Consider the following 15932-nt stretch of genomic DNA (forward strand, 5'->3'; position numbering starts at 1 on the left):
GTTTTGTTAATAAATCCTTTCTTAAATAAAAAAATTAAAAAAAGAAAAAAGAAACCAAAAAAAAAAAAAGAATATGCACTTAAGAAATAACATTGGTCTTCAATGCCAATAAGATCTGCACATAAGACCTAAATAAAAAACCTGACAGTTAATGAAGAATAATTCCCAAATAAACTATTAAATATCAGCTCACAAAACAGCCCACAGTTACTAAGGAACAGACAAAAAGACTGGACCTAGAGGTGATGGAGCATCAAAAAAATCATAAAAAAATCAACCTCGGAAATATTCCAAAGAAAGAAATATACAATACAATAATATATGTAAAAAGAAAAAAAGAATAGATGAGTAAGAGAATCATATCTGAGATAAATGAAAAATATTGAGCATACACTGAAATAAATTGTTTGGGTCAAGAGAAAGGAAGAAACAAATAAAAAGAGTAATTTAATTCCTTTTATATTAAATTTGGGGTAAAAATAAGACAAGTGATTAAAACAGTGTGGTACTAGAATAAAAACGGACACTTGGATCAGTGGAGCAGAACAAGAGCCCAGACATACATAAATTTAAATAATATACACATATATAGTTACCTAATATATAACAAAGGGGTCAAAATGATTCAATAGGGCAAAGAGCATCTCTTCAACAAATAGTGCTAGGAACATTCGACAGCCACATAGAAAACTAGACCACCACCTTAACACCATACACCAGAGTCAAATGAAAATGATCAAAGACTGGGATATGAAACCAGAAACTCTAAAATTTATAGGAGAAAACAATGGTTTTCTTTAAAAAAAAAATTGCATAATCTCCATATCAGAGATGTATTTTGAGACTCAACTCCATAGTCATGGGAAATGAAAACAGGAGTAAACAAATGGTACTACATCAGACTAAAAATCTTCTATACATTGAAAGCAAACTACACAAGGATAATAAGGCAATCCAGCAAATGGGAGAAGATATTTTGCACATTACAAATCCAACTAGCATATATATTTGACTAAACACTATGGGCTCAAGAATGTACAAAGTATAATCCAAAATCAATAGGACATTTTCTCAAAAAAGAAAAAGTATGGGGAAAAAGGGTACACATGTTTTTGTGGTCCTGGTTTTCAACAGAAATTTTATAGTGTTCCCTCCATATAGTTAATTTACATATGTGAAAAGTAAGCCAATATTTACATGTCTTCTACTATTCTTAATTCATTGGTTTACTTATGTTTATGTATGTTATTTATTTATTATTTTTAAAAATGGGGTTGTTTTCTGGAAAAATACAAAAACAAAAAGAATGCCCACATGGAATTTTATGCACAGAGAAAATACATAGTTTTTAGAATGTGAAACACAAACTTTTGCAAACATACAAAACTAAAAGAATTCACCACCAGCAGAATTCATGATAAAATGTTAAAAGAAGTCCGTAGGGAGAAAGAAAATCATGTGAAATAGAAACAGAACTTCTAAAAAGGAAGGGGAATTGTTAGAAATGATCGCTAAGAAGATAGAAATGATGCAAGTTACAGTGCACTCCACACAACAATAAACAGACAACTAACTGGATTTGCTGTTTGCACTTGATTATCAGTGTGAGAAATATCCCTTGATTAAAATGCAGGCTTCTGATCCTACACAATTAAATTTTTCCTGCCTATTTCAACAGAGAGTACTGAAGGCATGAAGGGAAATGGATACTATTACATTTTTTCATTAAAAGAATGCTTATATTTAAAACATTTTATCATGTTAAAAATAATATATTCATTAAAAACTTATGAAAAATGATGGAGTTTTTTTAAAGTAAGAAAAAGCACCTTTAATTAAAAAAAAAAAAAAAACAGCAGAAAGGTGGGGAGGAGAAAATTTCCATGGCATATACTCTTTTTTTTTGACATTTGTTTCAACTTACTTGTTTATAAAGGTAGACTGTAAGGTGGAGACAAACTCAAGAAAGTGCAAATGCCCTAAGAGGCAAAAGGGATTAGACGGCATAAGGAAGAATCGTACAGGTTTTAAATGGGGGCACAATTTAGGCCCATTGCCACCATAAATTAACATTGTAACTGTACTGAGGAGCCAAAAAGCTGTTTAATATGTAAGTGGTTATTTTAATAGGTAAAAAAGATGTCTGTATATGACCATTATTTTCTTTGAATCTCTTACCTTAGCAGGTGAATCACTACTATACAACCTCAATAATTAGAAATGTTAACAAGCTTTCAAATCAGTGATCATAATTAGAAACACAGCAAAGACTACGGATGAGTCCTGGTGGCAAAAAGTAAATGAACAGTTCTATACATCAGACCATCACAGAGTACAAAATAAAATCAGTTCTATGGGTAATCTGGACTTTCAACAAGTTTCCAGGTATCAGAGGAAGTAGCCTGTTTTTCTTTGGAAATTGTGTCTACTGGAATGGAATTTATGGTAATACACCTGGTTAGTGTGTAAAAAGCATCTAGTCCTAGCCCATTGCCTTGATCATTTCCATGTGCTAATAAAAAAGTATGAAAGAATACTTCTCTTCAGTCTCAGTCTAGTATTTTTGATATACTTCAGTTCAGGACCCAAAGACCAGAGTTAATAGGGGAAAGGCTAACAAAAATATATAACTTAAACTATTCCAATATTTGTTTAATTCTGGTTTCTTGTTTATTGACATAATGTTTCTGGAAAGGGGAAACAGAAACAAAAACTCTACCTTACAAGACTTTAAACAAAGCAACCAAAATGAATGAAAGGCAGGCCAGCTGAAGCAACATTAATGAAATTTGGGCAACAGTCACTCCCAAATACTAGATAGTGAAGTTTTAAACTATATCAAAATATATATCAAGCAGGAATTGCCCAACTCCCTAAAGAATGAACAAGCCAAATGTTTGGTTAGAAGAGTAACTCAAGGGTACTTACACAGAGAGGAAGCTATTAACTAAGGAATTAAGACAGATAGACACAATTAAAAAAGCAGTTTCAATTCAGAGTTGTCCCAGGCCTGAGAGCACATCAGAGGCAGACTGGTCCTATAAGGATAATTTGCTGGAGGGTTAGCACAAGAATAGAATTCTTCATGTTACATAGGTAGGTGTTACTTTAGCATGGTCAAAAGTAATTAGAATCATCTAAAACCAACAGTGAAATGAGAACAAACTTCACAGAACTTAATTTCACATCTGATATTTTTTTCAATAAAAATGAAAACAGCACTGTTCTAAAAATGATGACATACAAAACACTGGAAACAGAGATAGGAACCCAAAGCAATGCAGCTGCAAATAAAATTTAATCTGCCTCTGCAGCACAACATTAATATTAGTTAGTTATCCATTACTATTTTTAGAAAGTATTAACCCTTGAAATTTATTCTAGTATCTACATTTTAAATTACATTATTTTTAGATGTATTTTGTTTTAAAGAATCATGAAAGAGGGCTGGGGAAAACACAAATGTGTACCAGTTCACTGTGTATAATCAAACATTTATAACAGCAAAAACTAATGATCAATATATATAACAAAAAATTACTAGAAATTCTGAACTGAAATAAGAGATGGAAAAAATATATATATATTGCCTCCAGGCAATATATTATTGCTAATATAATATAGCATATTATATTAGCAATAATACATATTGCTAATATAATATAGTATTATAATACATATTGCTAATATAATATAGTATTATATTATATTAGCAATAATATAATATAATATTATTTCTGGGGCTCAGTGCCTGCACTATGAATCCACTCCTCCTGGAGGCCATTTGTCCCATTTTGTTGCCCTTGTTGTTGTTGTTATTGTTGTTGTCATTGCTGCTATTGTTGTTGGATAGGACAGAAAGAAATTGAGAGAGGAGAGGGAAACAGAGAGGGGGAGAGAACGTGAGACACCTGCAGACCTGCTTCACCATTTGTGAAGCGACTCCCCTGCCAGTGGGGCCCCAGACACTCAAACTGGGATCCTTATGTCTGCCCCTGCACTTTGTGGCATGTGAGCCCAACCCGCTGCACTACCACCCAACCCCCGAGATGGAAATAATTTACCCTGAAAGTTTACTGTGCATAATCAAGTTGCCCTGGAAGAGGCATGATAGTAAAGAGAGAAGGAGAAAGGGAGGTTATTAAAAAGGAAGGAAAGAAGAAAGGAAGAAAGGAAGGAAGGAGAAAATGCCCAAGAAAATGTTCTGAATGGGATTAAAGCACATTAATTCATTCCTTCAACAGAGATTAACATTAAATGAAAAAAGGACAGTCTTTTTAATAAATAAGTCTGGGAAAAACTTGGTTGGAACATGCAGAAGAATAGGGGATGCGAAGTGGGTAAGAGGCATGGAAAACATACTCTGTGTTCCACCTGAGGAAGATGGGTCCAGAAATTGGGGCAACTTGGAACATTTCTGCTCATGGCCACAGAATATGATCTACAGGGATGCAGAGGTCACATAGGCTTCTAAACTAAATATGAGCCCTAGATCAGACCAGATTGATGGGGTTTATAGTCAACAATATTTAAACACCTTTCCCATATTTGGAAGCTACTCTCTTCCCTGATCCAGCTTTCTGGTCCTTTTTCCAGCCATGACATCATCTCTCCAGACAATAACTTGGATCCACCTGCATATCAGATGTCAGGCTCAGGGAAAAAAAAATTGTATAGTCACGGGCCCATTGGAATATAACTAAAATAGGCCTGCTGACTATCTACAAAACGGAGATCCCTCAACTTTTCATCTGCACTATTCCAGCCTTTAGGTTCATGATTAGTTAGGTTCATGATTAGTTAAGAACTTGTTTGGCTTTGTATGTTGACTCTCTTTTCAGCCACCAGGTTCCATATGCTACCGTGATGCCAACCAGACTTCCCTGGACAAACAAGTGTGTCCTAGAGCCCCAGTTCACCAGAGCCCCGCCCCACTAGGGAAAGAGGGAGACAGGCTGGGAGTATGGATCCACATGTCAACGCCCATGTTCAGCGGGGAAGCAATTACAGAAGTCAGACCTTCCACCTTCTGCATCCCACAATGACCTTGGGTCCACACTCCCAGAGGGATAAAGAATAGGAAAGTTATCAGGGGATGGGATGGGATACAGAATTCTGATGGTGGGAATTGTGTAGAGTTGTACCCCTCTTGTCCTACGGTTGTTTTGTCAGTTTCCTTTTTATAAACTAACAAAAAAAAGCAGAGAGAGATACCTGACAAATTTTTTTTTTAAAAAGAGGTACTTAGCACAGGATGGTGAAGAGAGGTTTTGATTGGTAATGGGAATGGTATATAGATATGTATCACAGGGAAATAAGAAACTGTACTTTTGCATCAACAATTGTCCTGTAAACCATTATTTCCTCAATAAAATGACTGTTTTTAAAGACACATGAAAGAACTGTGATGAGAATACTGGTGTAACAGTTCACTTGTTATTTCAAATACTTTTTATTTTATCTATTTTTATTGAAGAAACATTGCATTCTAACATACATATTTAAAGTGTACTTCTGGAATAAAATCTGCTAGCAATATTCACAGGCATGAAAATAACTAAAAACATTAAGACAGACACCTGAAGACTTGCTTCGTGGCTTATGAAACTTCTACCCTGCAGGTGGGGAGAAGGGGCTCTAATGTGGGTTCACGCACGGGTCCTTGAGCTTAGTACTATAAGTACTTAACTAGGTGCACCACCGCCAGGCCCCCTCTTCTGTTAACCAAGGGAGGTATCCTGCCTACCTATCAGAACTGACTTAACATTTTCCACACGTGAGACACATTCTTGACATTCTGTCCTAAAAGTTCAAAAGAAAGCCACGATTGAAAGAAATTCCCAAGAAAGGATCCTAGATTTTAGTTATTAACAACAGTAGTCAACTTACCTGCCATCACGCTGAGCAGCACCACTTTCTGTCACTGTCTTGACAAATATTCCCAGTTTTTCAAGTCCAGCATCTGCTCCAACACCCATTCCAATAATACTTATACCAAGTCCATCCTCATCTACAAAAATGAAAAATAATTCAAACTGAAGTTGTACAATTGTCCAGGATTATATGCTGCTTTTAAATTTGTTCTTCTTTATGAATCTACCTATTCTTGCCGTGGGAGAATTTTTTTTTCCAAAGTAGGCAGCAAACATCTCAAATAGGACTCCCAAAACACTCATGAGTTCAGTTAAATTTTACTACTGCAGCTTTTACTCACTGTTGCCCCAAGAATAAAATTACAATTAAATTACCAAGTAGTCAGTATATAAAGAACAGACTCTCTAAATAACATTTTAGGTATAAAAGCACACATTCTCAAACACACATTCATAAATAATTTAAAATAAATGTGATCTAGAAATTCTCGTTCATCTAAGTGGCATTTTCTTTTTTACTGATTCCAAATTATCATGGATGTTAGTAAGATTATATGTGTCTTTCAGTATTTCCCACTTTTTCTATACAGACATATAAACATACCTTCTGCTAATATATGCATACACAAAAACACACACATGCGCATTATACTGGGATCTGGGTGGTAGCACACTGGTTAAGCACACATATTACCAAGCACAAGGACTGGAGTTCAAGTCCCTGTTCCCTACCTGCAGGATGTCTGCTTCATGAGTGGTGAAGCAAGTCTGCAGTTGTCTATCTTTCTTTCTCTCCCTATATCTCCCTGTCCTCTCTCAATTTCTACTTATCTAATAAAACAAATTAGGCCAAAAAAAAAAATGGCCACCAGGAGTGGTGTATTCATATGTAGTGCTGGTACCAAACCCCAGCAATAACCCTGATGCCAATAATAAAAAAATAAAATAAATAAGTAAATAATTAGTGGTGAGGCAGTATCATACCTAGCCATTTCTCTACTATGAAGTACTCATAATTGATTCCATTTTATTATCCATGTGATCAACACTAACAAAAATGTCTTAATTTATTTATAAATCATTCCATTTTTCTTTTCCATAAATATAACTTAACATCAATGAAATGATTCAATTTTGTACTCCATATTTTTCAGTTAAAATTCAAAGTTACTAGAGTATAAAGGTTTTTGTAATCATGGTGTACCAACTGAATTTAAAAAGGTACTAACTGATCAACAGGATGAATTATTAAATGAGAAAAATTTTTAAAGGACTTTTTTTCAATGACCTTTAATTTACTAGATGTCCTGAATTAGTAATCTTTTGAATAGGCTCACCTGATTAATAATTGTCACCAATGTCTTCTTTAAGCACTTCCAAATACAGTTCTTAGCATTATGCATCTTTATTTTATATATGCCTAAGAGTGTGTCATTTCAGGGAGTTGGAGGTTATAAAAGCTCCTGTGCTAAATATTAAGAGATATAGGACCAGGTCAGATCGACATAGTAAATTTACACTTATATATTTTCTTCAAGCTTTAGAGCTACTCTCTGCCTTGATCTAGCTTTCTAGTCCTGTTTTCAATTCTGACACCATCTTCCCAGACAATATTTTTAGTCTCCTTGAAGGTTAGCTGTCAAGCTCCAGCAAAACTTAACACAGTCATAGGCCCCTTAGGAACATACCTAAAATGGACTTCCTAGCTTCTTTTCAACCTCAAGTCCCTATCCTCTTCTGCTCTATTCCTACTTTATGGTTCCTGTTCATTAAACATTTTGTACTGCTTTCTACCTTACTGCATTTTATCCCCCACTTCATGGATGCTACAATTTCATCCTGACTTCCCTGGGCAGACACCCTCACCAATGTGTCTCAGAACCACACCTTTCCAGAACCCTGCCCCTCTAGAAGACAGAAACAAGCTGGGGATACGGATCAACCTGCCAATGCCCATCTCCATTGGAGAAGCAATTACATAAGCCAGACCTTCCACCTTCTGCACCCCATAAAGATTTTTAGTCCATACTCCCAGAGAGGTAAATGTTAGGGACTCTGAACTCCAATTTCATCAGAACCTGAGAGAAAAGAAGAGGGGGGGAAAAAAGAGGAAGGACACTCAGAAGTAAGGAGCAGCAGGTGTGACTTAGAGGAAGCAGAACCATAGGAAAATGGACAAATACATGTAAATGGTTATAGAACTAATAGTCAATTCATATCTGTGATCTTTGGAAAACTACTGCAGTGTCTGATGGAAGGAATGGGGACACAGAACTCATGTGGTAGGAAAGGTGTGGAATTACAACCATTATCTTATAATTTTGTAATAAGTATTAAATCATTAATACAAATCTTTAAAAATTAAAAAAATATGTCATTTGTCAAAAGTGAGTTGTTTGCCTAGTTGTGTGCTAGAGCAGAGTGTTCTCTCTAGATGAGTGTTCTCTCTAGTCTGATCTGATCCTCATCTGCAGGCACTTCCACACTGGTTTATGTTTAGCTATCTCTCTAATGAGGAAACTTAAATGTTGTTCAATGTTTAAACGATCACTGGAAACATATTTTCATTTCTTACATTTAAAATATTTACATGCATGTGGTTTTCCATATTTACTTCATTCTAATTGTTTCTCTGGCATAGATACTCATATTCATCACAGGTTTTCTCTCTGGAATGCGCTTTCCTGTTCACATGAAAGTTAGATCTGTACTAACTTCTGCATGAATGCTCTTGCATTTATAAATGTTAATTGCATGACTGAATTCTTGTCCACATTCTTCATTATTTATAGGGTTTCTCTGGAGTGTGAATATGCCCATGTCGATGACAGATGAATAATAACTGTAAACCTTCTCATAACTGTTCTTGTGATATTTAAGAAATGGTCACTTTATACTCTTCTACACTGTCTAATGCCACAGAGTTTCTCTCATATGAAATCGCCAGCATTTGTGAAGTATTAGCTGAATTCTTTATTGCACTGATACTTTTTTAGCAAGGAGTTTTTCTCCATTTTGAGTTATTAAATAGTGAGCCAACCAGTTCAGCTGTAGTGAAACTTTCCCACACTCAAAGAATTCTTCTCAAATGGGAACTCCTTGTATTGTCATGGCATGAAATATTTTCTTTCTACAAATATCCTGCATGAAAATTACCGCTAAGCTTTTAAATTCATTTTCTTTGCCTCAACGCAGGCCTTAGTAAAATTCCTTCTTCCATAGCCACTTCTAATCAATAATTTTCTTTTTACTATTGCCGGAAATTAACTCAGATATAAAGAGCTGAAGTCCCAGCTGTCGAAAAAAGTTCACAATTTAAGTCATTTAGAATTCTAGTGTAGACTACTTGGAAAACATGATAATAAAGGAAAGGCAATCCAAGCAAGAGTGATTTATATCAGTTCCGTGCAGTTTTCCCTGAGATGTTTCAAGTGTAGGTAAAATCTAGAGCCACATACTTGAAAGCAAGAATCCAGTGACTGCACTGCCATGTACACTGCCATGTACCTTGAAACTTCAACTATCTAATTCTTTCTGAGGGAAAGGAAAGGACTAAGATTGAGTCTTATCACGTTCACCTCACTAAGTGGAAAAGCAGAAAATGATGGGGGGAAAATGGTAAGGTTGTATTATTATAAAAGTTGCCATCACCATATTCTGTATTTCTGAGCTTACTTCCCTCAGAAAAGAAGCATATGTTGGTTTGGCATTCCCTTCATTGCTCATGAGATCTAAGCTTATATTCATAAAAAAGTAGTCATTAGATTTCCTCTTACATAAACTATCAAGGTTTCTACTGAGGTATCTCTCTTTATCTAGATAATTTGCAAATATTCAAATTATAGTAGAGAAATCAGTCTTACGCTATCTTTAATGATCTATAGTGAAGACTATTATTAAAATAATTTTCTTTTATATTTCTGGCTCTTGTTTTTGGTTCTATTTTTAGTATTAATTTAACAAGGCTTTACAAAACTATAGAATTTCAGAGGTATAATTAGTGTAAATTACCAAAGTCCTGTATTACTCCCCCCTCCATAACCACCATATCTTACAAAGTCCAAGAGATAGCTTGTTATTTTTATTATTATTACTATTTTAATTATTAATTATTATTATTATTAATTTGTTTTAGCCATCTATATTTGACATATGTGAAACTATCTGGCAGTTTTATTTTTCATCTCTATACTTACTTCACATAGTATGCTCACCTCCATTTCCAACTATTTGTTCTAAATAATATAATTTCATATTTTGATAGCAGTATAGTGTTATAGTATAAATGTGCATTTATATGTATATGTGCATATATACATATATGGCCTTAATTTGCAATCACCAATTCATAAGTGATTATAGTATTTTTTCATATGCTGTAGGTCATCTGAATTTCTTTGGAGAACTGTCCACTCAGATTTATTTTTTTATAAACTGGTTAGTTTTTATTTAATTTTTGTTGAGCTGTATGACCTCTATTTAAATTTTAACATAAAGTTATATTTTTTACAGATAAATATTTGCTTTCTCAGTAATAATTTACTATGAACTTTGTTGTTTCAGTGTTATTTAAATGAAATATTCATCCAGGTTTTTAATGAAAATATAGAAAAATATTACTTTTCAAATATGAATCTTGTATATGACCTTGGCTTTGAAAATAATATCACTAATTCTATTACTTTTATTAGGACCAATTTGGTTTTCTTTATATATGTATATTTGGGTTTCTCAACATTTGTGGAAATGAAAATAAAAACCGCAATCATAATATCACTTGCAAACGTTGGAATGGCTATGATTAAAAGGTCAAGAGCTAGTGAGTCTTGGTAAAGATATAGAGAAAAGAGACCACTTGTGCACTGTTGTTGGGGTATAAATTAGTACAAACACTATGGAAAACAATGTGTTGATTTATCAAAAGATTAAAAGTGATTATATATCATTTATTTCTCTTCCAGTTTAATTTTGTTGTGAGGTACAGTGTGCAAATGGTTTATGAATAATTACCTAAAAATGTTCATTTAATAAACATCCATGTCATAACAAAAACACAGAACACTATACTCCCTGATGGGATAATCCCCCTTTCTTAATAACCATTAGCCTAAGTATAATATTGATCACTTTTTCCTTTTCTTTTTATTTTTTATATTCTTTCTTTCTCTTCCCCACCTCCCACCCCTGCCCTGTATCTCAGTAGTGTTATTACTGGGAGTGGATTCTGTATAATGATGTCACTGCTCCTGATGGTCTTTTTCTTTTTTCTGGGGGGAGTGTGTGTGTGTGTGTGTGTGTGTGTGTGTGTGTGTGTGTGTGTGTGTGTGTGTGTGTCAAAACGAAGGAGGGAGGGAGGAACACCTGCAGCATGGCTCCAAAGCTCATGAATCGTCTTCCCTGAAGGCTTGAATCCAGATCCTCAAACATGGTCACATGTGAACTCTACTAGGTGAGCCACTGGCTGGTCCCCACTTCCTCCTTTTCTTTTCTCCCTCCCTCAATGGTTACATCTCTTTTTTAAAAAAAAAAAAGTTTTATTTATTTATCTATTTGTTTATGTATGGCTCCAAGGTTATTGCTCCACTGCTCCTGGAGGCCATTTTCCCCCATTTTTGTTGCCCTTGCTATTATTATTATTGTTTTTATTGCTGTTGTTGTTGCTGCTGTTGTTGTTGGATAGGATAGAGAGAAATCAAGAGAGGAAGGGAAAGCAGAGACAGAGAGAGGTAGAGAGGTAGATAGACACCTGCAGACCTGCTTTACCACCTATGAAGCTTCCCTCCCTGCAGATGGGGAGTTGGGGTTCAAACCAGGATCTTTGCACCAGTCTTGTGCTTCACACCTTCTTTTCTTAATACTGCTTTAAAAACCACTTATTTGTGTAAAGTCCATTTAATCTTATAATAAAAACTAATTAATTTCAGTTAAGCATTAGATATTTATTTGAAAGACATATGAAGTAAAAAAATTTAAATCTAAGGGTAGTCTATTTGACTTTTTCTGGCTTTGATTTTAAAATAAAGAAAATCATACTAAATGGTTTCTGTGATTTGCTGTTTTTGCTTCTGCATCCCATGTAAGACTCATAAGTCATGCTGTGCAGAACCATGGCTCCTTCACTTATACTGCAGAGTAAAATTTAACTGGATAGGCATGCAATAACTTATATACCCTTTCTAACATTAATAAATAACTGAATTTTCTCACCCTTTTTAAAAAAATTATTTATTTATTCCCTTGTTTTATTGTTGTAGTTAGACTGTTGTTCTTGATGTCATCGTTGTTGGAGAGGACAGAGAGAAATCGAGAAAGGAGGGGAAGACAGAGAAGGGGAGAGAAAGATAGACACCTGCAGACCTGTTTCACTGCCTGTGAAGCGACTCCTCTGCAGCTGGAGAGCCGGGGGCTTGAACCTGGGTCCTTATGCCACTCCTTGAGCTTTGAGCCACTTGTGCTTAACCTGCTGCACTAGCACCTGACACCCTCACTTTTTTTTTTTTTAAGTATAAGCAATACAATGGCCCATAGCCAAATCTAGCTGTTTTGTTATGGGTCATGAACTAAGAATAGTTTCTACACTTTTTAAATGAATGTAAGTATCACTGTTTTATCCCCATTAACCTCCAGTGAAAGTATATTTTAATGAGAACAATTAGTCTCATTTATTATAATGACTCTTTGTGCTTTTTTATACAAGAAATTTTATGCTTAATAGATACATGGTTTTAAGGTCTATTTCCTTCACCATGGATGTTTTGAATAAATTGCTTTCTCCTTCTTTTCTTTACCACTAATTTGGAAGTATGAGTATAATTACTCAGATAAGCCATGTGGGTGATGTGCTTTTTAAACCTTCACACAGCAGCAGATTATTTTCTTTCACCGGGATAGATAAATACTCTTTGGGATAGATAAGTATTCCTTGATAATCACTCTTTTTCTTCTAAGAGATGTATAAGATTATATATATTTTACTTCTACTCCCATGTTTAACAATTCCACTGTTAAAATGAGTTTAGTAATTTTGACTCTGCTTCTTTGCTTTGTCTTTAGCCTGGTATTTTGTAAAAGTTTACTTTATCTTTGAAAATTAGTACTAAAGCGGGGCCAGGTGGTGGCGCACCTGCTTAAGCACTCACATTACAGTGTGCAAGGACCCAGGTTCAAGCCCCTGGTCCCCACCTGCAGGGGAAAGCTTCACAAGTGGTGAAGCAGGGCTGCAGGTGTCTCTCTGTCTCTCTCTCTCTCTCTCACTATCTCCCCCCTCCTCTCTGAATTTCTGTCCCTATCCAATAAATAAACAAATAAATAAAAAGGAAAAAAATGTTTAAAAAAATATATATTTAAAAAAAAAAAAAAAAAAGAAAATTAGTACTAAAGCAGGCTATGACTAAAAGTGGAATGTTTTTTATTCCTTCCCTTTCTTTTTTAATATTTATATATTTTATAATATGACAAATATATTACATCATGTATATGGCATCTACTCAGTTCTGACAGATGCCCTACTGGGGATTAACCAAAACCTCATGCAATGCAAGTCCTATGTTCTATTGCTGAATTCTCTCCAACCCAGTGTAGAAATTTTTTAAGCTCTCTGACACAACCTATTAGCTAAGAATGTTCACATAGGAAGCTAAGGTTTTCTCAGCCCAGGAAAATCTGCATCTGCTATTTGTTTATTTCTCTCTCCTCCTCCAGTATCTTTTCCCTTCTATCATCTATAATTTAGATGTTAGTTTCTCTTCATGATTTTCTTTTTTTTAATGTGTGTTCTGTCACTTGATAATTAGTGTGGGGCATTTCTTAGACTTGATCATGCAGTCAATTTATTCTCAATAATAAGCAATTATCCTTTTCTCTTTAATTCCTGCTCTGAAATTTAAGAACTTAAGGCAAAGGAGATAGCATAATAGTTATGCAAACAGATTTTCATGCCTCAGGCTCACACATCCCAGTTTCAATCCCCCATTAGATCATAAGCCAGAGGTGAGCAGTCCACTGGTTAAGGAAAAAAAAAGTATAGAATAGACAATAAAGGAAATGAAGAGGAGAAAACAAATAAATAAGAAAAAAACTGTAAAGTCTGAATTTTCATTATCAGTTTATTAAAAAATATTTTTTGAGCCATACTTAAATATACTTCAGTGATTTTTTTATTGTTGTCATTGTTATTCAAGTTGTTATCTGGCTGGTGTTTGTTTTTCCCAAATGTCTCTGAGATATGATACTCTTTTATTTGTTTATTATTTATTTATTTATGAGAAAAATAGGAGAGAGAGAAAGAACCAGACATCACTCTGGTATATGTGCTGCCAGTTACTGAACTCAGATCCTCATGATTAAGATTCTAGTGCCTTAGCCACTGTGCCACCTCCCAGACCACAAAATATGATATTCTTCTTTCACTGGGTAAAAATCAAGCCCCCAGGTACCCATTCTCATATGATGATAAACACAGTAGTCTTCAATCACAAAGGTCCCCCAACATTAAATCTAGCAGGCTATTAATGTAAAAAGAGAAATGTAGAGTGGCCCTATATTCCCGGTTCTCATTTAGCCTTGTCACCTCAGAGATGAAGAGAACGCCACTAACTTTACTATAAGGCCTGGATTTTTTCCAAAGACCAAGCACTGCCCATATAACTTTTTTTTTCTTTTATTATTATCACTGGGGCTCAAGTGCTTGCATAATGAGTCCACTGCTCCTGGAAGCCATATGTCTTATTCTCATGTGTGTCCCCCTCCCATTTCTAAAGTTATTAGACAGGACAAAGAGAAATTGAGAGGGGTTGGGGAGAGATAGAGAGGGAGAGAAAGATACCTACAGCACTGTTTCATGACTCATGAAGCTTCATTGTTGCTGGTAGAGGGCAAGCAACGATGGATCCTTGCACATGTTCATGTGTGTGCCCAACCTGGTGCTCATTCACTGCTCAGTCTACACTTCTCGTAACGTTCATGTTGAAAACTCACCATACCTCTCTCTCCCAACCCAAACTTCTCTAGGCTTTTACCTACACCAAACTTTAGCAGGTGTATCCATAAAGCATTGGGTCACACTCCTCTCCACTACAAATTAACCTTCCCAACCAAGTAAAGTAGATGGGTTTTAGTCAGCAGTAAGAGAGGAGAAAGCCAACAAATAATCTATATACAATTCATATCAATCATTCTTGAAATGTAGAAAGTAGACCATTGTTGAAAATTAAAATTGTATCCATCATTTTTTGGGGGGTGGGGTGGGGTGAGAAAGAAGCAACAATGAAGAAAAATAAACTCTGTATCATTAGCCATATAATAATATTAGAAATATTACTCTGCAGCACCTGTACCTTTTTCTAGTTCCACAGGGAAAAGTTCTAGCTTTTCGACACGTTTTTCAAGTTCATACTCTGCTGAAGCAGCCACGGGATCAACCTCATCATTTCTCCTGTCATAGTCTTCATTGGAATATGTGCTAAAAACCTGTTGTAAGAGGTCAACAGAAAAGAAACAAAAAGACTTTCTTATTTTGGAAAAAAAAAACCTGGACAGTATCCAAAATTACAGAAGTAGAAAATTTTGTATAGTGAAATTCTTTTAACAAGTGTTTCACCTTTAAAATCAAATGAGATGTTAAGAAAGGAAAACTAAATCAGAATGAAAAGAACTTACTATTTTGAAAACACATGAGTCAGTCTATCACTGTTAATAATTTGAGAGAAAATAGTAGCACCATGATAAACTGTTTGGATAGCAATATTCAGGACATTTTGGAGAATCAAGAGTATGGTATTTATTAGCTATGAGATGCTCTGTTTGTTCCTGACAAGGCTATGGTAAAGTATCTTGAAGTTAACAAATAAAATGCTTATAGAAAATTTGTATCATTCTCATAGCTATTGAAACCTATTTCTATTCCACAGTGTACAAGGTTATATTAAGCTCTCATTTGTTAATGGTTATTTTACTTTATTTTATGTAATTTTAGTTACATTCTTATTGAACTTTTCTTTTTTTAATTAATTAATTTATTATTGAGTTGAGATAGAAATTGACGGGGTAGAGAAGGAGAAA

The 15932-nt window shown here is 34.7% G+C and overlaps 1 protein-coding gene across 9 annotated transcripts in view; it reads right to left on the bottom strand.

Moving 5' to 3' along the window:
* PPP1R9A (protein phosphatase 1 regulatory subunit 9A) overlaps nt 1-15338 on the bottom strand; it is a 142264-nt gene extending 126926 nt beyond the window's left edge. For all 9 annotated transcript variants that reach the window (XM_060196211.1, XM_060196212.1, XM_060196206.1 and 6 more), the window contains exons 1-2: nt 15209-15338; nt 5890-6010 (exon numbers count right to left, since the gene is read on the bottom strand). In XM_060196211.1, coding sequence (XP_060052194.1) covers nt 5890-5978 — 89 coding nt within the window. In that variant the 5' untranslated portion in view covers nt 5979-6010; nt 15209-15338. The remainder of the gene's footprint in view (nt 1-5889; nt 6011-15208) is intronic.
* Between the last annotated feature and the right edge of the window lie 594 nt (nt 15339-15932).

This window comes from Erinaceus europaeus, chromosome 8 (assembly GCF_950295315.1).
Source record: "Erinaceus europaeus chromosome 8, mEriEur2.1, whole genome shotgun sequence".
NCBI classification, from domain to species: domain Eukaryota; kingdom Metazoa; phylum Chordata; class Mammalia; order Eulipotyphla; family Erinaceidae; genus Erinaceus; species Erinaceus europaeus.